The sequence below is a fragment of the Podarcis muralis genome, chromosome 14, assembly GCF_964188315.1.
Source record: "Podarcis muralis chromosome 14, rPodMur119.hap1.1, whole genome shotgun sequence".
Classification (NCBI taxonomy): domain Eukaryota; kingdom Metazoa; phylum Chordata; class Lepidosauria; order Squamata; family Lacertidae; genus Podarcis; species Podarcis muralis.
The window spans coordinates 11,214,890-11,238,982 of NC_135668.1; the positions used below are offsets into that span (position 1 = coordinate 11,214,890).

General features: G+C 44.0%; 2 protein-coding genes across 6 annotated transcripts in view; one reads left to right on the top strand and one right to left on the bottom strand.

Annotated features, from left to right (window-relative positions):
- SCG3 (secretogranin III) overlaps positions 1-4,737 on the bottom strand; it is a 46,829-nt gene extending 42,092 nt beyond the window's left edge. The window contains exons 1-2 of one of the 2 annotated variants that reach the window (XM_077918521.1): positions 4,141-4,737; positions 3,132-3,184 (exon numbers count right to left, since the gene is read on the bottom strand). In XM_077918521.1, coding sequence (XP_077774647.1) covers positions 3,132-3,184; positions 4,141-4,231 — 144 coding nt within the window. In that variant the 5' untranslated portion in view covers positions 4,232-4,737. The remainder of the gene's footprint in view (positions 1-3,131; positions 3,185-4,140) is intronic. The other variant, XM_028706443.2, reaches the window with a different exon arrangement.
- Positions 4,738-15,126: 10,389 nt separating this feature from the next.
- The window catches only part of AP4E1 (adaptor related protein complex 4 subunit epsilon 1), a 28,128-nt gene continuing 19,161 nt past the window's right edge, over positions 15,127-24,093 (top strand). The window contains exons 1-6 of one of the 4 annotated variants that reach the window (XM_077919198.1): positions 15,127-15,417; positions 17,121-17,192; positions 18,634-18,757; positions 19,987-20,060; positions 22,496-22,617; positions 22,757-22,916. In XM_077919198.1, coding sequence (XP_077775324.1) covers positions 15,253-15,417; positions 17,121-17,192; positions 18,634-18,757; positions 19,987-20,060; positions 22,496-22,617; positions 22,757-22,916 — 717 coding nt within the window. In that variant the 5' untranslated portion in view covers positions 15,127-15,252. Of the gene's footprint in view, positions 15,418-17,120; positions 17,193-18,633; positions 18,758-19,986; positions 20,087-21,858; positions 22,380-22,495; positions 22,618-22,756; positions 22,917-24,093 lie in introns of those variants that run through there. The other 3 variants (XM_028705628.2, XM_028705631.2, XM_077919199.1) reach the window with 3 other exon arrangements.

Sequence of the window (24,093 nt, forward strand, 5' to 3'; positions counted from 1 at the left end):
ATGCTTTTGAATTATGGTGCTGGAGGAGACTCTTGAGAGTCCCATGGACTGCAAGAAGATCAAACCTCTCCATTCTTAAGGAAACCAGCCCTGAGTGCTCACTGGAAGGACAGATCCTGAAGCAGAGGCTCCAATACTTTGGCCACCTCATGAGAAGAGAAGACTCCTTGGAAAAGACCTTGATGTTGGGAAATATGGAGGGCACAAGGAGAAGGGGACGACAGAGGATGAGATGGTTGGACAGTGTTCTCGAAGCTACCAGCATGAGTTTGACCAAACTGCGGGAGGCAGTGGAAGACAGGAGGGCCTGGCGTGCTCTGGTCCATGGGGTCACGAAGAGTCGGACACATCTAAACGACTAAACAACAACAACACACCCCGGTGGTGTTTTGATACCAAAGGGTTTTTTGTGTGTTTGGCATCAAATTTGTCCATTTTTAATTTTTTATTTAAAAAACATGTTGGGGAATTTGTTTGTTTGTTGCTAATTTTAATGATGAAGATCGAGTAATAAAAAATGATTTTAAACAGTATTCCACAGCTGATGGGAAAGCCTTTTGGAAGGCAGCCTTGAGAACTGCAGCTTTTGCCACACCCACTTTCGCTCTCTATGCCTACCGTGATATGCAGCCCTTGGAGGCTTGGGTGTGGGTCACTGCAGCCCTCAATCTGCCCCCCAAAGAGCTAGCCGCCACTGGCATACATCAAAGGTCACATAACGTTTAAGTTTACGTACAGTGGCTAGAAAGGTATAAGAAGGCACAAAGAACTTAGGAGGGAACACAAAAACCAGAACTTAGGAGGGTACAATAACTAGAGATAAGTGACTTTTGAGGCTGGGATATAAGTATAAAACTATTATTAGAGGTGTGGTAATTTGAGGGGTTCCTGCGATTTGGAAAGTGGGTATTTTTAGATGGGAACAGGTGGGAATAACCTTGATAATCATAAGAGAAGGCATCATGACCAGGTTTGACATTTGGGTAAAACGTATCTGGGAATGAGAAGGAGAGAAAGGTGGCCACTTCTGAAAATTCAAGGATCTCTTGCAAGAATATATATCTGTTCTTCTGTTCCGCTCCTCCGTCCCCAAATGTGGCTCTTTAATCTCTTCCATAAATCCTGCATACTTTCACTCTTAAAATGACCTTGCTGTTCGGTTCAAAGTATGGTTAGTATACCACGGACCAGGTTTTGCTCTGTGGGAGGGGTTTGTAGGACTAGTCAGGAGACAGCTTGTCCATTTTTAAAGCCTCTGGGTGTAATATACCGATAGGGTTGAAAATGAACTATGACTTTTATAAGATGCAGTCGTACCTCGGAAGTCGAACGGAATCTATTCCGGAAGTCCGTTCGACTTCCAAAACGTTCAGAAACCAAAGCACGGCTTCTGATTGGCAGCAGGAAGCTCCTGCAGCCAATCGGAAGCCGCGGGAGCCCCATCAGACATTCGGCTTCCAAAAATAGTTTGCAAACCGGAACACTCACTTCTGGGTTTGCAGTGTTTGGGAGCCAAAATGTTCGAGAACTAAAGCTGTTCGAAAACCAAGGTATGACTGTGCTTTGAATGCAGGCTGGAACAGAGAGAGTGAGAGACAGGGAGCCATTGTGGGGTAGTGGCCAGAGTGGTTGGACTGAGGCATATGAGACTGGGGGTCTAGACCCCTCACAGCTATGAAGCTCACTGGGTGACCTTGGGTCGGTCAATCACTGTTTCTTAGCCTAACAGCATGGTTGTTGTGAGGATAAAATGGGAAGGGGGGAACCATGAGCTCCTTAGAGGGAAGGTGGAATATAAATGAAATAAATTGTGTGCGTAATAAATAAAAGAAAGCCACCAGGCTTTAAGTTCTATTGATTCCATCTGGGTAGGAAACTCTAGTCCTTGGAGACAGGCTACACTTGATCAGCCTGGTGGGAGATTAGGCACCTCGTGCTCAGAAATACTTTTATTTATAACCTCGTTTATGTCTCTTTAAAGAAGGAACATGACACTAAATTCACATGGCTGAAAGAGGCTATGAAGGCTAGAAGGGAACAGTTCTTGCAAGAATCCCCCCACCTCCCTTACATACTGTTAAGACATTGCATATCCAGAGGTTACAAGCATCTGAAATCAATACAGAGTGAAGCCAAGATATCAATTATTGTGTTCAGGGTGCTCTGGAGCTTTTCATGTTGCTTAGGACTAGATGACTGTAGGGGTGCTTTCCAACTCTGCAATTCTCTGAATCTATGAATCTAAGTAAGCCATGTTGATCACAGTGGGACTTACCTCTGAGTAAATATGGCCTGTACGAGACAAATTCTCAGGGTAAGTGAAAAAGAATGGCGCACTATTGGATTTCCCTGCTATATGTGTCTACTGAATAATTTGTAAGTTGTCATGACAGAAGACACTGGCTGGGCTAGAAGTGAGCTCTGGAAACATGTGCTTGTTTGACTAGTTAAATGATTTTCTTCTTGAACTCTAACTAGCCTGCAACATTCAAGAATCTTAGGACACCTTCAGAAGACTAGCATAGTTATTATGTCACGAGCTTTTAGCACATCAAGAGTCTACTTTATCAGATTTATTCCTCCAATGAATTAGCCTGCCATCCTCACCCCACTTAGCTGGGAGTAAGCTCCATTTGATTCAGTAAAACTTACTTCTGAGTAGACGTGGTTAGGATCGCACTGTTATATTTCTTACCTGCTGAAAGCTCCCACCACAAATAAGGCTGCAATGACTTGCTTGGGTGTAAGAGCCATTGAACTCTGTGGGCTTACAACCAAGTATATTTGTACAAGTTAGTTGAGATAGTTATTAATCTTTATGGCAACATGAGACTTCATTCCCTCCGCCCCCCCCACTAGTCTTACAACAGCTCACATGGCCTACCATTCTTCCATTCATCTCATCAAACTGTTGGGACTCTCCTGACAATTAAAAGCAGGGCTATCTGCAACAACTTCAAAGAGAATTTGTATTTTACATGTCTTTAAATTAGTTTTTATTTTTATTTTTATTATTTTATTTTATTTTTCATTTTCTTGTTTTATCATTTGGGTGTTCACCATCCTGGGCTCCTTTGGGTGGAAGGGCAGGATAGACATTTAATAAATAAATAGACCCTGGTTTTACCTACCTGTTCTTCTAGTGGTCTCTCTACACTTAATTCTCTGTTGTGTAAAGCTTTATCTAGAAAAGAGACACACATATACATATAATTGTGGTATGCAGTCTCTCTCTCTCTCTCTCTCTCTCTCTCTCTCTCTCACACACACACACACACACACACACACACACACTAACAATAAACAAGTTATAGTATTAAACAATCTACCCTTAATACCATGCATGTATTTAAACATCAGTTCCTGGGATATAAATATTGAAGATGCTGAAGCTAAATCTGTAATCCTATGCATACTTTTCAGGAGGTAAGCCCCACTGAACTTCTGAGGAAATATGCATAGGATTACATTGTACGTCACAGAAAGGAAGGAGGGTACAGTTTGCCTGGTTCCTGCCTTTGTTTAGGAAATTAGCCTTGAATATCTCCTTCACGCTGGACTGTTCCTACATTTTCTCAAGCAGAAAACCAACACACACACACGCATAAAAAAGAAAAACCTCACATAAGCGCTGGACTAAAATAGCAGTAATCTAATCGGATTGGAATAATCAAGAGCTTAAAAGATTTTATGACATTCAGAGCAATCCCCACAAAGAGAGACGTGGAAAACTGCTGCACTACAGATCAGGCTGTCTCAGAATACACTCCAGAATGAAGAAAATCTAGCATAAAAAAGAGAATAAACATTCATTTCCTTCCAATTATCCGGGGTGGGTGTGGGTGGGTGGAAGAGAAATATGCCATTTTGCTTTTTACCTTGGCACACTTATCCACCTTGTTCAGCTATGACCCTTGGCAGTGATTTCAAAACAGAATGGCATGTAATATGTCGATAGTCACTAGAGGAAACTGGATCAACTTGGTTAAATAAAATAAAATAAAGTGTCCCAATTCTCACAGCTATGCAGGAATGAATGATCAGAAGAGATGACCCACCTACCCAACACTGGGAAGTTTCAAAATAGGGGCTGTGCCTTTCAAAATAGGTGCTATACCTTTTACCTTTTAAAGTACCTACCTCCTCTAGTGCCCTCGGGCTTGGGGAATCCATGTACCTGGCCTACAATCAGTGCCAGCACCGGTATCAATAAGGACAGCTTGAGAAGCATCCTCCCGTGTGTTAGGTCTTCTTTGCTGCTCTGACCGTGGCTTTGGAGAAAGGTTTGCGGCAAAACCAGAGAGGAGAGGATCCCCTGGCTGCTTCAGCAAGATAAAAAATTGCTTCCCTCCCTTCTTTCCAGCAGGCTTTGTGTGTCAATGCCTCCCTTGGCGGACCTAGACTGAACCCAACTGGCAGCGGCACCTCGCCCGCCGCAATGGGAGCTGTCCAGCACTCTTGGTGCTGAAATCACAGGAGCCGCAGCTGCAGCTCACCGCTCCGGGATAAGGCTCGAGCCCTTATTGCTCAGCCTCCTCCTCCTTTTCTTCCCTTGCCCTGATCGATAGGCGAGCGAGGTCCTTTCCCCGCTGAAAGCTCCGGACAGGGGTGGGAGGAGAAAGAAGGGGAGGAGATCGGGGAGGAGAATGGGAGGGAGGGGGGCTGCGGATGTGGGAGCATGCGTGCACCACCTGGACCTACACGCAGCTCTCTAGCCCAGCCCAGCCTGTTGGATAAAGCTGCTCTATCCGAGCCAGCAGCAAGCCTTGAAATCCACAGGCAGGGGATTCCTGCCTCCGGAATTGCATGCATACAAAATCTCCACCCACAGAACGCCCCTGTGCCCATTCTAAGCAGAGGAAAAGGTCAAGAGCGTTGACGGTGATCTATATCTCTATTCTGCAAGCAGCATCTGTTTAAATGATGTGCAAGGCATATGATTCACATTTATGACGTGCAGCAACTTGGCTTCTCAATCACCAAGGCTGGAGAGTGAGAACAGCATTGTTTCATCTGTTAGGCGATTATTATTATTTTTTTAAGGGGAAGGCTGTTAAGGCAGAATCAGGGAACCTCAGCCAATCTGGTGAGCTTTCTGGAGAAAGACTCCATCTGCAGACAGTATAGAAAAGCAAGTTGTTGCGATGGATGGGTTTTCCCTTGGCAAAATTCAGACCCGTTGCAGCAGCAGCAAGCGAGCATAATAGCTAAATCACCACCCCCACATTCCACTCACACCCTTCTGCACAGAGCAGTTTCATCTTTCCTGAGCTGCAGAGCATGATAAATCAGTTTAGCCACAGTTCACCTTTTATCTTCTATCTTGTGAAGAGCAGAAATGTGCGCGCATACACAGACATACACACATGTTTGAGAGGTGAAAAAAGATCTTTTTAGGCTTCTTTATGAGTTTTCAGAGGTGTATATTAAACAGTATCCAGAGAGCCTTGTGGCACCTTCAAGGCCAACAAATTTATTGTGGCATAATAAACTGTTTGTGTGGAAATAGAAACAGTGGGATTACAGGGAAAAGAAACACAAAGAAATGCAGACAGTAATAACTGATTGCTGCTTTGCTTCTGGGCCCAATTCAAGGTGCTGACATTAGTGCTTAATACCCTATTCTACCCAGGTCCCAAATACCTGAAAGGCGGCCTCCCTCCCTACAGACCTTCTTGGGTGTTAATAGTGGCAGAGGGGTTCTTATTGGTTGTTCCCTTGCCCTCAGAAGCTTGGGGTGAAGGCGGCCCAGAAGAGGGCCTTCTCTGTGGCAGCTCCAAGCTGTGAAACTCTCTTCCCACAGAGCTGCATCTGGCATCTTCAATATACAGATTTCAGTAAATACCAAACACACCTCTTTTAAAGAACCAACTTATTCTGTGGTTATAAGTTGTTTTAAGCTGCTTTTAACATTGTGTTTTAATTCTTGTAACCTGTCCTGAGACCTTAGGTTGAAGGGTGGCTAATCAATTAAATAATAATAATAATAATAATAATAATAATAATAATAATAATAATAATAATAATAAATAATATACAGTGGTACCTCAAGTTCGCATACGCTTCAGGTTACATACACTTCAGGTTACAGACTCCACTAACCCAGAAATAGTACCTCGGGTTAAGAACTTTGCTTCAGGATGAGAATAGAAATCGTGCTCCGGCGGTGCGGCAGCAGCAGGAGGCCCCATTAGCTAACCCAGAAATAATACTTCAGGTTAAGAACTTTGTTTCAAGAAGAGAACAGAAATTGCGTGGCGGTGGCACAGCGGCAGTGGGAGGCCCCATTAGCTAAAGTGGTGCTTCAGGTTAAGAACAGTTTCAGGTTACGTACGGACCTCTGGAACGAATTAAGTACTTAACCAGAGGTACCACTGTATTTTATGTGGTGAATATTGTAACATAAATCATGGGGCCATCTTGGTAGTTCCAGGAGCTCAGAGTCCAAAATCTTATTAATCAGCCTGAAACCTTAGCTATCTACAAGCATATTTTGTGTGTGTGTGTGTGTGTTCATGTGTGTGCGCACGAATGCTTTCACTCTTATTTAGTTATGAAGAAAAAGTTAAGGCACTTTGCACATAGAAGCTGTCTTTGAACATATGCCTGGGTTTGCTCAGAAGGATACTTTGTACATGCTCAAAAGTGAACTTGCTACAGCTTCATATTTATCGCTGAAGGTAGTGATGGTGTATTCTGGCCTTCTTACTATCATACAGATTACAAAACGAGAATAGTACATTGTGGAATCTGAGTTCTAGAAAATCCTCATAATTGTACTGATAACTGAAAGATCCCAAAGCTTCCTTGGTGTGGCCACCTTTAGTAAGGTATCACTAGAAATCGGTTTAAACCAAAGATACTGTATAATACTGAGACAGAAAACCAGGCAGATCAATTTCCAGGCCCCATGTGGCGTGGTTTTCCTTCCCGTCATTGTGCTTCTAGGCTAATGATCATGTAGCTTTAAATTAGGTTCCCAAATTTGCTAACACAATCAAAAAGAAATTTGTCTCCCACAGCTGCCTTTCCTTCTTCCGCTGTAATTACTCTATGCTCTTTTGACAACTCTTTATTCCTAGCCCAATGCTGAGCAATAAACCTTCCAAATTCAGTCAATTATGAGCGGCCGAAGGCAAATTAATGAATTGCCAAGGATGTGCTTGTGCTGCTGCCATGATTCTTTGTTAAAAATAACAAAATCAGGAAAATGAGATGAATAACTTTGAAACAGGGGGAATGTAATAAGCCTGAGGGTCAATGTGGTGTACTGCATTGAATGCTGCCTTTCGACCAAAAATACATTTTAGAAGTGCTATATAGAGCATTTTGGGATAGCACTGAACTGGACAGTGAAATTTAGGTTCCTCAGAACTGCAGCGGACACACACACAAAACAATTTTTTAGCACTAGTGGCTGTGGAGATACGTTTGGGGGAGGTTATTGCAATCCATTTTCTGCTTGTGATGGGTGCAGATTTGTTTACATAGACTGAGCTCCTCTGTTTGCAAAGGCTTCTGTATTCATCTCAATGGAGTAAACAGTGACATCCATCCAAAGAGCTGTGCACACCAAGAGACTCCTGCCATTCAAATTAATTCATGGGGCTCATAGGAAAGGAACTCTTAGGAATCCTATGAATGACAGGCTGAGAATGGATAGTTTTCACACAAAGTTGAAGGTGGTTTGAAAGGGAGATGGTTGTTAATGATGAAGTCTACACTCATCCTATGTTTCCCTCTAATAAACAGGGGCTGCCTAATTCTGTCGTCTTTTCCAAGACCTGCAGTACCTGCTTGACCAGAGATGATACTGTGACCCCAAAAATATTGGTGTGTTCCAAAGAAAAGGAAACATCTCTTAAACCATTTTCAATTCTCTTTAAAAACAACTACTACTGTATGTCTCTAGGCTAAATCCACAAGAAAACCCGGTCCAGACAGCAAATTTTATTTTTTTGCAATTTGGAATGATGTTCTGTGTTCTTGCTGGATCGTCAGTAACTGTTTGACCTGCCAGTAGGTATTATGAGACACAGCTCTTTGACTCAAGAGGAAAGCTGTGGTTGTACGTTTCCAAGCACAATTCAAAGTGTTGGTGCTGACCTTCAATGCCCTAAATAGCCTCAGTCCAATATACCTGAAGGAGCGTCTCCACCCCCATCGTTCTGCCTGGACACTGAGGTCCAGCACTGAGGGCCTTCTGGCGGTTCCCTCACTGTGAGAAGACAAGTTGCAGGGTAGCAGGCAGAGGGCCTTCTTGGTAGTGGCACCCGCCCTGTGGAACGCCCTCCCATCAGATGTCAAAGAGAAAGAAAATTGTAAACATCTGAAAATGTTTGTAGGTTTGAATTGAAATGCTTTGTAATGTGAAAATAAGGAAGCGATTTACATATAAGGAGGTAATTTTCATAAAAAAGAAGAAGATTTAAGGTAAAAAAGTGATTGTAGAAATGCGAGAATTTAGTAAAAGGTGTTTGGAAGTCAGAAAGAGGGAGGGAAGGAAGTTGATGCTCTGTCTGAGCAATGCTTTATGTTATAGATTTGTGTAATGAGACGTAATTAAATATGGAAAACTCAATATTTTAAAAAAAAAATGAAAAAGGGGACATCGAAGAATTTATGTATACTTAAATTCCACAAAACAGTTAGCATACCTGTTCCTTATACAGATAGAATCCATTTCCCTACTTTGCCCTTTCAACTCCTGATCCATCCATTATGTTCATGGATGAGGTTGTTTTCATTTATGGTACTTTTTGTGGTTCTGACACCTTGCGTATTTGCTAGATACTATAGCTCTCAGTAGTCACTGTGCTGGGAAGCACGGTGGGAAATACAAAATATCACCTTTCACATCATTCTCTCTTACCCAAGAATTGCTTAAAAGCAAAGAGCAAGTAGAGGACCTGCAAGGATAACCGGGAAAGGAATAACACACTGCCCTCACAGCCAGTTTTTGAGTGCTGGAAGGAGGAAATGGCCAGATTCAGCTGGAACAGCAGCCAAGCAAAGCAGCTGAATCACAATAATGGGATATTGTAGCAGAGTTTCAAGTTTTTGCGGCAGCCTCTGACAACCAGATTTCCCAGAGGGGCCAATTTAAAGCAGAGCTCAGTGCAGAAGGCCAAGCCAGTTCTCTGCCACACCACACGCGCTTGCCGCTTGAGGTGTACTCACAGCTGAAAGCATCGTACACGCACCATTCTGTCTTGGAACAGAATGAGATTCTCCATGAGCTCCTCTTCTTTCCTGTCCCAGAACAAGTGGATGTCTTAACATGCATATTTTACATTAGCACTTAAGGTCTTAACCTACGTATTTTAATTGTTTTATATCTGTATTATTTAGTGTGCTCTAGTTTATAGAGTTTAATTTTAACCTATGTATATTTACATGTTCTCTATCTCTGTATATGTCCGTATTTCTTGTCTGTGAGCGTAATAAATTGATTCATTCAGGGGCGAGACTGCCTTCCAATGGAAGTCCAGACCCCTGCAATGCAGGAAAAGCTTCTGAGGCATCCATGAAAGATGGCTTGCCTGCCTTCTTTGTTAAAACTATATCAGGGGATAGGACTTCATGCCAGTTTAAGTCTTCCCTGACAAGACAGAAATACTGTTTTTGGGGGATAGGAGGCGGGTGGGTGTGGAGGACTCCCTGGTCCTGAATGGGGTAACTGTGCCCCTGAAGGACCAGGTGCGCAGCCTAGGAGTCATTTTGGACTCACAGCTGTCCATGGAGGCGCAGGTTAATTCTGTGTCCAGGGCAGCTGTTTATCAGCTCCATCTGGTACGCAGGCTGAGACCCTACCTGCCCAAGGACTGTCTTGCCAGAGTGGTGCATGCTCTGGTTATCTCCAGCTTACACTACTTTGAAGGTGACCCGGAAATTACAACTAATCCAGAATGCGGCAGCTAGACTGGTGACTGGGAGCGGCCACTGAGACCATATAACACCGTCTTGAAAGACCTACACTGGCTCCCAGTACGCTTCCGAGCACAATTCAAAGTGTTGGTGCTGTCTTTTAAGGCCCTAAACGGCCTTTGCCCAGTATAGCTGAAGGAGCGTCTCCACCTCCATCGTTCTGCCCGGACACTGAGGTCCAGCGCCGAGGGCCTTCTGGTGGTTCCCTCGCTGCGAGAAGCCAAGTTACAGGGAACCAGGCGGAGGGCCTTCTTGGTAGTGGCACCCTCCCTGTGGAACGCCCTCCCACCAGATGTCAAAGAGAAAAGTAACTACCAAACTTTTAGAAGACATCTGAAGGTAGCCCTGTTTAGGGAAGCTTTTAATGTTTAATAGGTTATTGTATTTTAGTGTTTTGCTGGAAGCTGCCCAGAGTGGCTGGGGAAACCCAGCCAGATGGGCGGGGTATAAATAATAAATTATTATTATTATTATTATTATTATTATTATTATTATTATTATTATTATTCCCCTTCAAGAATGCAGCGGGGAGGTAGGATGGGGACAAAATCAGAATTAGTTGGCTCTGCCTATCATCGGCTGTGCCCCACTTGGGCTGATTTCAGTCCAGGAGTAGTAAGTTGCTGACCAATCTTTTGTTAGATTCTGCTTGAGGAACAACCTCGCTCACTGTATCCAGGATCCTGGCTTATACTGAGTGAAATCACTGATCATGGAAGAAAGCTCCTACTTCTTCATTTACTGCATAGTTATACGATCAAAAGGTCAGCGGTTCGAATCCCCGCGGCGGGGTGCGCTCCCGTCGTTCGGTCCCAGCGCCTGCCAACCTAGCAGTTCAAAAGCACCCCCGGGTGCAAGTAGATAAATAGGGACCGCTTACTAGCGGGAAGGTAAACGGTGTTCCGTGTGCTGCACTGGCTCGCCAGATGCAGCTTGTCACGCTGGCCACGTGACCCGGAAGTGTCTGCGGACAGCGCTGGCTCCCGGCCTCTTGAGAGAGATGGGCGCACAACCCTAGAGTCTGGCAAGACTGGCCCGTACGGGCAGGGGTACCTTTACCTTTATACTATGGATCTCATTCCCACAGGAGTCAGTGATGGCCACCAATTTGGATGGCTTTTAAAAAGCATTAGACCAATTCATGGAACAGAGATGACAGCTGTGTTCTGCCTCGCCGTTTCTGAATACAAGTTGCTGGAAGCCACAGGAGGGGAGAGTATTCTTGTGTTCGAATCTTGCTTGCTGGTTTCTCACAGGCATTTGGTTGGCCACTGGGTACTGTTAAATTATTATTTTAAAAGTTGTGTCGTGGTGCCACCTTCTGGCTCCTCGGGATCTATTGATGAGGAGCATCGGCAATATTAACATGATGCGCTACTTGTATTCTCAGTTCCAAATGCTACCAAAATCACAACAATTCATGTATCTCTGAGGCAAAGGGCTGTTTTCGGTCACAGTGCAAATTCTAGGAGACCTCTTCCTGTGGTTGGGTGATTTAAATGTTCTCCCAGCCTTTTAACAGACTGGGAAACATGAAGTGGGGACAGGGAAACTGTGGTCCTCCAAATGTTTTCAGACTCCAGCTCCCATAATATCTGATCACTGGCTATGCTGTCTGGGCCTGATGGGAGTTTGAGTCAACATCTGGAGACATGGATTCTTCATGCTTGATATAAAGACTCCACTAGCCAATGATTCCATGCCACCCAAATGTACTCGTGCACATTTTTTTAAAAAAATCTTTTTAATCAATTTTTAAACATATTATCATACATACCACAAAACCTCACATTTTATACAATCTTTTTGGACTTCCATCAGCACCTCTGATGATTCCCCATTTTTATCATTTCTTCTGCATTTCTTAAATTCATATTGCCTTTAATTATCTTAACTAATAATCCCCCTCTTTATCCAATTATGCAATAATTCAAATTATTCACCTCACAAAACTTCTTGCAAACCTTACAAACATAATCTGGTCATCACAATTGCTTTTCAAATAATCCGTAAATTTACACCAGTCTTTTGTGAATCTCTGGTCCCGCTGGTTTCGAATTCTTCCTGTTAGTTTGTCTAATTCTGCATAGTCCATCAATTTCATCCTCCAATCTTCTTTCGTCGGTGATTCTTCTTGCTTCCATTTTTGTGCCAATAATATTCTTGCTGCCGTTATCGCATAAAAAAACAACTTACAATGCTTTCTATTTATATCATCTCCTACAATGCCCAGTAAAAATGCTTCTGGTTTCTTAATAAATGTATATTTTAACATTTTTTTCATCTCATTATATATCAATTCCCAGAAGTTTTTCACCTTTTTACATTCCCACCACATATGCTAAAATGTTCCTTCTTCTTCTTTACATTTCCAACAGTACTTGCGCACATTTACATACTTTATTGCTCGATCTTCTGATATTTTGGTCCAAGTCTGGTTTAAAGATCCATAAAAGGAGAGAGCAGGCACTTGCTGGGGACTGGCAGTTGAGTATGCACTGGGGGAAGGGGGGCTGGAGTCTGACTTGGGGGGGCAGTGATTTGTGGGGAACTGTACCAGCCAGGAGACCAGGAGAGTCAGAAGGAGAGGACTCTCCAGCTCTGGAGCACAGGATGGGTTGGAAGAAGAGGAGGAAGAGTCAGGTAAGTGAAGGGCTGGGTGCTTCCCCATCCTCTCCTGCATCACTGTCTCCCAGAACTATGAGGGGATTCAGGAAGGGGGGGGGGAAAGGAAGCTTCCACACAGGTATAGTCTCCTCTGTTGCAACTGCTCTACAGAGCACAAAGTGGGGAATAGCTGCCTGGACATTATAGTGTGTGTGGATATTCAGACAACAGAATTAACTATCTGCTGTGTGCATTCCTTTGGTTGGGGACTGACCGTGACAGCAGCTATAAGTCGGTCATCTTCAATTAGCATCTGGACCGTACACTGAGCAGGCACATGGGTGACATGAGGTGCTTCCAGACTGTTGCTGTTTTCAGATGGGTTTTTTTAAAAAAAAATAATTTTTATTGATTTTCTTTTCTCATAACAATTATTCAATTATCATCATTTAACATCCATTTTCTACTTTCTCCCCTCCCTGTTGACTTCCTCCAACTTCCATTTCTGGTTTGTTACATCAAATGTTACATCCTGCTGTTTATACATTGTTATGTACTGAGTTGAATAGGATTCAGAATGCAGCAGTCTGATTGGTCCTAGAACAATAGGATTCAGAATGCAGCAGTCTGATTGGTCCGCAGGAGCCACCCAATCCAACTTCAGGAGGAAGTGAATCCGCAACCTGATTGGCCTACAGGAGAATCCCTGAATTAGCCAATCATGTGGGGCCCATTGTGTAAATAATGTATATAAAGCAGACATTTCGGGGGAACTTCCATTCCTCACTACTATGAGCTGAATAAAGAACATAAAATCCACACTCGACTCAGAGTATATTTCATACATAATGTTCTGTTATCACTAATTATATTTCTTGTTCTCTGTAAATAAGGTTGTAAAAGGTAAAGGGACCCCTGACCTTTAGGTCCAGTCATGACCGACTCTGGGGTTACGGTGCTCATCTCGCTTTACTGGCCGAGGGAGCCGGCGTACAGCTTCCGGATCATGTGGCCAGCATGACTAAGCCGCTTCTGGCGAACCAGAGCAGCGCACGGAAACGCTGTTTACCTTCCCAACGGAGTGGTACCTATTTATCTACTTGCACTATGACGTGCTTTTGAACTGCTAGGTTGGCAGGAGCTGGGACCGAGCAACGGGAGCTCACTCAATCATGGGGATTCAAACCACCGACCTTCTGATTGGCAAGTCCTAGGCTCTGTGGTTTAACCCACAGCGCCACCCGCGTCCCACAAAATAAGGTTGTAAATGTTTATTTAAATCCTGCCAAGGAGTCTATGTTTTTTTGCTGATTCTGCAAGTATGTTGTAAAGGGTTCCCATTCTTTTCCAAAGTCGATATTGTCCATTTCATGCAATTTGTCCTTTAATTTGGCCAGTTCTGCATAGTTCATCAGTTTTTCTTCCCACTGTTCTTTAGATGCTATTTCTCCAGTCTTCCAGTTTTGTGCTATTAAGATTCTTGCTGCCATAGTACACAAATAATGTACATGAATAATGTCCGATTTTCCTTTGGCATTTATTGTCCTAGAATACCTAACAAAAAGGCCTAATAAATAATAACAATAAAAATAGCAATAGCACATGTGTTTTTGGCCATTCTATCCTCCTCCTTAATGCCTGGTTTTTGTAAGCCGCTCTGAGTGCTGTTCTGGGGATGGGGGAAAAAAACCTAATAAATAATAATAATAATAATAATAATAATAATATAAAAAAATAAAAATAAAAATAGCACTTATGTGTTTTAGGCTGTTCTATCCTTCTCCTTAATGCCCAGTTTTTGTAAGCTGCTCTGAGTTTCATTTTTGGGATGGGGAAAAACCTAAATAATAATAATATAATAATAATAGATAAAAATAAAAATAGCACTTATGTGTTTTAGGCTGTTCTATCCTCCTCTTTAATGCCCGGTTTTTGTAAGCCGCTCTGAGTTTCGTTTTCGGGATGGGGGAAAAACCTAATAATAATAATAATAATAGATAAAAATAAAAATAGCACTTATGTGTTTTAGGCTGTTCTATCCTCCTCTTTATTGCCCGGTTTTTGTAAGCCGCTCTGAGTTTCATTTTTGGGATGGGGGAAAAACCTAATAAATAATAATAATAATAATAATAATAATAATAATAATAATAATAAAAATAAAATAAAAATAGCACCTATGTGTTTTAGGCTGTTCTATCCTCCTGCTTAATCCCTGGTTTTTGTAAGCCGCTCTGAGTTTCATTTTTGGGATGGGGAAAACCTAATAAATAAATAATAATAATAATAATAAAAGATAAAAATAAAAATAAAAATAGCACTTATGTGTTTTAGGCCGTTCTATCCTCCTCTTTAACGCCCGGTTTTTGTAAGCCGCTCTGAGTTTCGTTTTCGGGATGGGGGGAAAAACCTAATAAATAATAATACTGTAAGAATAAAAATAAAAATAATAAAAATAACTTCTCCTGGCAGCGCCTGGCTCTCCCTCTCGATCCCAGCCCGGCCGCCTCCTCCCTGCCCGGCGCCTTCCTCGAGAGGAAGCCCTCCCGGGGGCGGCGAGCGGCCTTCTCCGCCGACCGAGGCGGCCCGGAAGTGCGCGCTGAGGCGGCAGCGGCGGCTGGCAGGCCGGCGTCTCTTCTCCCTGGGCCGGGGCGTCGGGCTCGGGGCCTCCTCTTCCGGGCTGCGACAGCGGCCCCGGGCAGCCGTGGCGCCGGCCCGGGCATGAGCGACGTGGTGGAGCGGACGCTGAGCGCCTTGCCCGGCTTGCTGGGGCAGCACGAGCCGGGGGCTGGGCTGGGCGGCGGCGGCGGGGGACCCGGCCGGAGCTCGGCCACCTCTCGCCTCGGCGGCCTCATCCGGAGCATCACCGCGCTCGCCTCCAAACACGTACGCGGGGGTTGGGGCTACGGGGCCTGGCTTGCCTCCTTGGGAACCGGCGGGGCTTTGCTTCCCGAGTAGGCGAGGCCTTTGCTCGGCTTCCACCCGCAGCCGGGCTCGGGTCCCTTGGCAGCGCGGAGGAAATCGGGGGAATGGGTAGGGTGCGGCGAGAGTGCCTCTGGGCATGCACAGAGTGCCCCACGGTGCTCCTCGCTTCAGGACGCGGCCGAGGGCGAGCCTCCTTCAGCAGCGTCCTCGAAGTTTGCATGTATGAAACGGCTTTGTTTTGGGAGCTTGTGTGGCAATATCGTGATGTTTTACGTGGCTTTTTAATTCTTATTCATTCATTTATTATTATTTATTGAGTTTATTTACCGCTCTATACCCGGAGGTCTCAGGGCGGTTCACAGAAAAGATGGCAGCGTATATAATCAGAATAAAAAAACAACAACCCAATAATAGCCCCCCACCCAGAAAAGAGCCACATTTTAAAAGGGTGTACAGTATAGGATGTCAAACAGATTATTTTATTATCGTTTATATATCATATTGTGGAAGTTTATGGAGTAATTTGCCAATCTTGGGGATTTTTTAAAAAAAAAATAAGATGCTGGCAACTTTTGAGGTGGGGAATGGTTGAATTAGGTTTTGTGTTATGTGGATTAGAAAGAGAGTTTAGTGCGGTAAAACAAGCACATCTCACCCACTGTTATCAGTAGTGGGGTGGTAATTTTTTTGTTTTTAGGGAGTGCTTCTTTCTGCCCCTGACTGGCGCAAAATGAAGAATTTGAGACCAAAAAAACAGACAACAAAAATAAAAATGAAGGGGGGGGGAGGTTCCCAGGGTGTGTGCAGGTGGAGAATATGATTCTAGGTTAGGAGGAATTCAAAAAGGGAATCCCTAGTTTATCAGGGCAGCAAGGGCAAGTTGTCCTGTTGATCAGATGTGGGGCACGTAAGTTCCTGGAAGGGTTGCAGGTTTAGGGCCTAAGAAGGAAGAATATGACCTGTTAGATAGCTCCCAGGAAAGCAAGTTTTTTAAAAAGCCTAACAAGGTTGGAATGATCATTACAATTTTGCAAACGTGACCAGGATACTCTGTTTCAGCATTTCATACTGTCAAAACTGGTTATTTTAAAAGTTTGGTTCTTCGAAGTTTAGCCGTGATTCAGGCAAAGTTAGGCATTCTTTCATGCGCCTTGATTTCAGCGGGAGATTTTACCAGTGCTTTTTTCTGGGGGGACGCAGGGGTACACATACCCCTAAACATTTGGTAAATCTAAGTTTGGCCTCATTGAGGGGCAGTATTTCAATATGAGTAGGAAAATGAGAGTACCCCTAAACATTTTTTAAGGAAAAAACCACTGGATCTAGGCATGTGTTTAACTTTCCATTGACAGCAGAAATTTGTTAAGGACATTATGGTAGGATGCAGCAACAGATATGCAATAAGAGTATTAATTTTTTTTTAAAAAATGAAATATTGTGTTGCATTGCGAACAACATTTTGACATCTAGATGGTGTGCTTAAAAAGCAGACCCAATTGAATGCAGAAGTCTAATGTAATTGTATAGACTATTGATGTTTACATGTCAAGAAAATAGGAATATTTTTTGACTGACATATGTGACAAAGTGTCTTTTGTATTATAGTTTTATGTCTAGTAAAGTAATAAGTATTTACAAAATGCTTTAAATTTTTTCTTTACTAGGAGGAAGAAAAACTAATCCAACAGGAATTAAATAATTTAAAAGCAACAGTTTCTGCACCCACTACAACACTGGTAAGTTGTAAAAGAGAAATGCCAATTGTGCCTGTCCTAGCGTTTGAACGATTTTTGCTACTGGCGTATATGTTCCATGAGATATTCCACTAGAGCAGGGATGGGGAACCTTTGGCCTTCTCGATGTTGCTGGATTGCAGCTGTCATCATCTACGACAATAGACTCTGTTGGTTTGGGGCTGGCAGGGAGTTGAAATCCAGCAACATCTGGAGGGCCAGTGGTTCCCTTTGCCTGTTGTTGCTGCCACCCGTCTTCCTTGAGAGACAATGGAGTGCGCCTCCGGGGGTGAAGTCAAACTGCTGCACTGAAGTGACTTCCACGGGGCTCAAGCCTGGGCAGTGTGCATGGAGGTCCTGGGCCCTCTTCTCAGCCTTGCTGATGGAAAGCAGAGCAATATGGCTCCAGCTTGGCCTCAGGAGTTGCCGAAAGGCTCCATGCATCCATCTTAGGGACTACACACTGAATTTGTGTAGGACTTACTCCTTAGCCTTTACTTCTCCCGCAAGGCAGCAGAGGTTTAGGATCAGAGTTTAGGACCAGAGGTTTAGGATGAGATCTACAGTGGACATTCGGGTTGTGAACGTGATCCATGCGGGAAGCACGTTCGCAACCTGCAGCGCCGCATGTGTGCACGCACGGGTTGCGATTCGGCGCTTCTGTGCATGCACAACCGCTGAAACCTGGAAGTAACCCATTCTGGTACTTCCGGGTTTTGACGTGTCCGTAACCCGAAAAAACACAACCTGAAGCGTCTGTAATAATAATAATAATAATAATAATAATTTTTATTTATACCCCGCCCTCCCCATCCAAGGCCGGGCTCAGGGTGCCTAACAAGCAATAATAAAAATAAGTTGAATGAATACAACTTAAAAACAAAATTAAAATACAACATTAAAATATTGAAATATTAAAATATTAAAATGTAGCCTCATCACAGGAGGAGAAAGGAACAGAAAAAAGAAAGAGGGGGAGGGAATCAAATTGGCTCCAAGCCAAAGGCCTGTAACCCAAGGTATGACTGTAGTTAGACCTACCCTAAACTATTTATCATAGTGGTGTAGTGGAACCTCCCTTGAATCCTATAGCTCTCCAATTGATGAATCTTCAGAATAGGATTGCACTCACTGTAATGTTAAGGGGGGCGGGGAGCTTAATGGAATCACAGCCTTAACCAGAGCAGGATTGAATGGTGAAAGTGCTCCCATGATTTTAAAAACATGATGCAAGAAGTGGTCTTTGCCATATGTGGGTAATAGCTCCCATGCAACATTCAGATTGTAGCAAATAATTGCTTTTTTGGGGGGTGCTGTATACAGCTTGCTAATTGTTTGCTGGAATTCATCAGCATTGTTAATTTGGGTGCTGTACATCTCTTTGTAGAACTAGCACTTGAGAAGCCCACTTATTACAGTTTGTGATTTGCTTCTTGCATTTCAGAGATTGATGAAGGAATGCATGGTGAGGCTGATCTATTGTGAGATGCTGGGCTATGAGGCCTCTTTCGGATACATCCATGCCATCAAGTTGGCACAGCAAGGAAACCTCTTTGAGAAAAGAGTCGGTACGTATTCCAAAGCATCACGTGACAGTATGCTGCTCAACAAAACTCATGTATAGCTCTGGTTGTCCTAGGACTGTAGAAAGCAAGAACTGAGCAGGTTGGTCCATAGTAAGTCCTTTAGTACCCATGATTTAATTATGGATGATGGAGCCCAACTTGGTAGATCTTAAGGACTAGGCAGTACCTCCAGATTCAGTGAGGGCTTCTTAAGCAGAGGGTGGAGCACCACCACCTATTTATGGGTAGTTTCTTCCTGCAGAGAAACATTAACCACCCCTTGGCCTATCAATCTTGTCCCGCTAGCTGGAGAAGCAGGCACCTCCCCCCACATCCCCATGGGCCAAATTTTAAGTAGTCAGTTTTGTGATTGTATAAAATGCTGAAACAAAGCTTGCAAATCCACAAACTTCCTTTGCTCTAATGCAGTGTTTCCCAAATGTGAGTCTCCAGTAGTCCAAATACAATTCCCATCATTCCTGACCACTGGTCCTGCTAGCAAGGGATGATGGGAGTTGTAGTCCAACAACAACTGGAGACCCAAGTTTGGGAAACTCTGCTCTAATGGACTAGGTTTTGCTTTTCACTGTTACTCTCCAATAGCTACCCTTGTGGCATACTGCTGGGAGAGTCCAGAAAGGCAAATGACTATTAACTAATATTTATCTTGGCCTTGGCCCTGCATACCTGAAGGAGCGTCTCCGCCCCCGTTGTTCAGCCCAGACACTGAGGTCCAGCTCTGAGGGCCTTCTGCCATTCCCCTCATTGTGAGAATTGAAGTTACAGGGAACCAGGCAGAGGGTCTTCTTGGCAGTGGTGCCCGCCTTGTGGAACATCCTCCCATCAGATGTCAAGCCGATAAATAACTATGCAACTTTTAGAAGACATCTGAAGGCAGCCTTGTATCAGGAATTTTAAAATGTTTGATGTTTTATTATATTTTTATATGTGTTGGAAGCTGCCCAGTGTGGCTGCGGCATAAAGAATAATAATAATCATCATATTAATAGTAGTTGTTTTCATTATTGAATAGTATAATAATAATTTTTTTAAAAAATAATAATTTTTGCCTTTTTGTTTCTCAGACAGTTTATTTAGATTTTCCAAAACACAAGCATTTTGTGTTTTGGGAAAACCATAAGCTGCTCTGAGCTTGCAAGTCAGAGCATGACAGAAATGGAATACAAATAATTTGGAACACCTGATATAGGTTAATCTTTCTTTTCTTTTAGGTTATCTGGCAGTTTCTCTATTTCTTCATGAAAACCACGAACTGCTGCTTCTGCTTGTGAATACAGTTGTGAAGGTAACAGTTTTGTGGGAGGTTTGGAGGTAAACATCACAACTGACCTCAGGCCTGAGTTGTTCTCCTTTAAAAAAAGAAAAACTTTAATTCAAAACCCTCATATGATGTATCTATTAATAAACTCCTTTCTTCAATCTGTTATATCCGAAAATCAATAAAATGTGGTAAAAAAAACCTCGTTTGCCAGCTAGGACCTTAACAAGAACATAAGGGCAATGTGAAAGGTTGTTTCTGTTTGTTCTTAGGCCTTTTCAGTTCCCCCCTTCTGGAAGGCCTGAAGATCCTTGGTGAAATTCCTCTCTGAGAATCCCAACGGCTCTCCAATGGCTCTCCATAGTGGCATTCTGCATAGTATGAGGAGCTGTCATTGGAGAATAAAATAGGTTACCCCCACCCCATTCTTCATTCTTCTCTGTATGAACATGTGTGAGTGTCTGTCTGTCTGTCTGTCCATCTTCTAATTGCTCTTTTGTGATTGTTAAACAAAAACCAAAATGGTTTCTGGCTCCTTTCGTCATCATCTTCAGGTAGATTTGTTGGGGCTGTGGGATTTTTCTTTTGAGTACAATGCAGCTATTGAGACACAGAATCTTTGTGTTGGCTCCTGCAACCCCTCCCCATTCAAAAAAACCTGTTCTAAGCCTAGTGACAATCAAACCAGTGCTGTGGGACTTTTGTTGTTGTTGCAAAAAAAAAATATCCAAAAAGAAAATTTAAGTAATTATTCATTTAAGACGTTTATTAACGCCCCACCTTTCAGCCAAAATGACTCTGGGAGTGGCTTACAAAAACCAGTACCGAGACAGTCCTTGCTGTAGCTCGTAATCTAAAAAGACACGGCATGCAAGGAAAAAGGAACTGGGCAGGAGGAGGGAAAAGCAAGCTCATCAAGTAACAGTTTTCACAAAGCAGTTACATAGTTTTGTCAGTGGGGATTCTGGCTGGCTGGAAGAGCAGCAGCTTTTCGCTGACGTTAGTGTTGGTTTTGATAAAGAGTGGTCTGTTGTTGGAAGCACTCTTCTCCGCCGTCCCCCAAGTTCAAGAGGAGGGCAGGTGACAGTGTCCAGGCCAAGAGGACAGGGCAGCTCTTGCCACACAGTTCTTCTCTCAGGCAGCAGACTCGATGGTTGAGTCCTCTCAGGAGGAGACTCGACGGTGTTGTCCCCTGTTGTCAGTGGTGGTTTCCCTTTCTAGCCACACCGATCTTCCACTTGAAATTGCAGTTCTTGTTCCACTTGCTGAGAGGCTATGGGATATATAGCAATGCCCCCTGCCCCAATGCAATTGCCACATGAGATAATACTGACACGACGTCAGACAGGTCTGCTGAATAAGCCCAGTGTAGCGCAGCATCCTGTTCTTACCGTGGCCTATGAGATGTGCAGGTGTAATGGCACAACAGCCAAGATGGGACAGAGGCCTGGACCAGGGATGTGAGTTGGTTGGAGGAGGAGCAGACTTTCCAAATCCTGTACCCCTTCAGGTCCTGGTAAAGGTAAAGAGACCCCTGACCATTAGGTCCAGTCGTGACCGACTCTGGGGTTGCGGCGCTCATCTTGCTTTATTGGCTGAGGGAGCCGGCGTACAGCTTCCGGGTCATGTGGCCAGCATGACTAAGCCGCTTCTGGCGAACCAGAGCAGCGCACGGAAACGCCATTTACCTTCCCGCCAGAGCGGTACCTCTTTATCTACTTGTGCTGGTGTGCTTTCGAACTGCTAGGTTGGCAGGAGCAGGGACCGAGCAACGGGAGCTCACCCCATCACGGGGATTTGAACCGCCGACCTTCTGATCGGCAAGTCCTAGGCTCTGTGGTTTAACCCACAGCGCCACCCGCGTCCCTTACTCAGGTCCTGGACATGCCCTCCAAATAGCTGCAAAAGGAGGTGGTCACATGTGTTGCTAAAGAGGAAGTGTGAGTCAAAAAAGGCTAATCGCCCCATGCAATAGCCATAATATTGGCTCATGGTTGGCTCACTGTCCTATACCCAAAGCAGAAGAGCCTCTCTCCACCTTTTGTAGTATGATGCTGTAGCTTGGATTCAAACCTGGCAAATTTGAGTCTTAACAAGAGTGTTGCTTATGGAAGTAAAAATTGTAAACAGGATCTGTTTGTTTGTTTGTTTGTGTTCATTTGTTTTGAAAGTACAGTGGTACCTCGAGTTACAAACGCCTCAGGTTACAAACTCCGCTAACCTGGAAGAGTTACCTCGAGTTGAGAACTTTGCCCCAGGATGAGAACGGAAATCGTGTGCCGGCGGTGCAGCGGCAGCAAGAGGCCCCATTAGCGAAAGCATGTCTCTAGTTAAGAACAGTTTCAGGTTAAGAACGGACCTCCAGAACGAATTAAGTTCGTAACTAGAGGTACCCCTGTGCATTATGAGAGATCTTAACTTGAGGGGGAAATTAATGGCTTTGTTTTCATGTGTCTTGACAGGATTTGCAGAGTACTAATCTCCTGGAAGTGTGTATGGCTCTGACTGTGGCAAGCCAAATCTTTCCGCGGGAAATGATTCCAGCTGTCCTTCCGTTAATAGAAGATAAGCTTCAGCATTCAAAGTATGTCTTTGCTTACAAAATTCTAGGAAACCTGAGTTCAGTTCCAGAACTGTGATACAAGCATGGATCTTAAGATAAATTTGGATGAAACAGCAGTATAGTTGGCTGCCAATAAAGTGCACTGATTTGTCTCTTCTAGGGAAATTATCAGAAGAAAAGCAGTCCAAGCTTTGTACAAGTTCTACCTTATTGCTCCCAACCAAGTCCAGCACATCCACAACAAGTTCCGGAAGGCACTTTGCGACAGGGATGTGGGAGTTATGGCTGCTTCGTTGCACATCTATCTCCAAATGGTGAAGGTGGGGATCTGTTTCTGTTTAACAGCACTGGATAAACATGTGCTGCATCCCAAAACACCTAACAGCACACTTGTTTCACTGGGAATTTGTTTTGCACCAGTGGAATTTCTTGCACAAGAGTACGCACAGACAGCTGCTGCTAATTTTATTGTGCGAGAGACTGCACAATGTGCCGTGCGACAAGTTTCTGCTAGCACTAGGGCGGGAAAGCTTTTTAGCTCCATTTGACTCAGAATCAACCTTGTGGGCCAAATTTTACAGATGGACGGGACAGCCTACCTGCCAGTTACATGATGTCACATGATTGACACATGGATGACCCCCGCCTGCCTCTCAAAATCCCTTGCACAGGATTCCCAAGTGCCTGGCAGCCAGCTGGGAACATGCAGCGGCTTCAAATCCTTTTTGCTGTTTGCAAAGCACTGTCTGACAGTCCCCTTTGCTCATGTTTCAGCCTCTACAGGGTCAGTGGCCTTAGGCCCTTTGCAAAATTGCTCTTTGAAACACCTCTCCCCCTACTTTGAACATTGATGTTTAAAGGAAAAGAGGTGCAGCAGCTTCAAAAAGTGCTTTTGCAAAGGGATTTCAGGCAGCTCCTCCACCGCTCCTGTTTGAGCCCCTGGCGGCTGGAACAGCAGCATTGGAGCTGTTTAAAGAACTCTGCAAAAAGTAGTAAGTAATTATTTGAAGTTGCTCTGCATTTATTCAAGTCGGGTGTGGGGCGGGGATCCTTGGTCCTCTTACCCACCTGCCTGCTTAAAGGAGAAGCTTTGAGCTGTTTCAGAGTGCTTTTGCAAGGGGCTTTCACCATTCAGCTCATGAATGGGGTGTGGGGATTAAATCCTGTTCCCTGTTGGGGACGGTTTGGAGCCAATGCAGTATTAAACTCTGTCCTCCCACCAGCCTGATGGGCAAGTGGATGTGGTTTGGGAGAAATGGCATTACTGGCCAAATAGGGCATCTTGATGGGCCAAGACTGATCTCCTGGCCCGAGGTTTACCACCCCTGCACTAGTGCAAGTGTTGACTTGGATTCCAGTTGTGGACATCATTACAACTCATCAATGTGCAAGATATTTTGCTAGCAGACATAGAACGCTGGACACTGCACAATATGACCTGGGCTTATGCCTTCAGTGAAATGACCAAGAGAATAGAAATCTTAACTGTGCATCAGC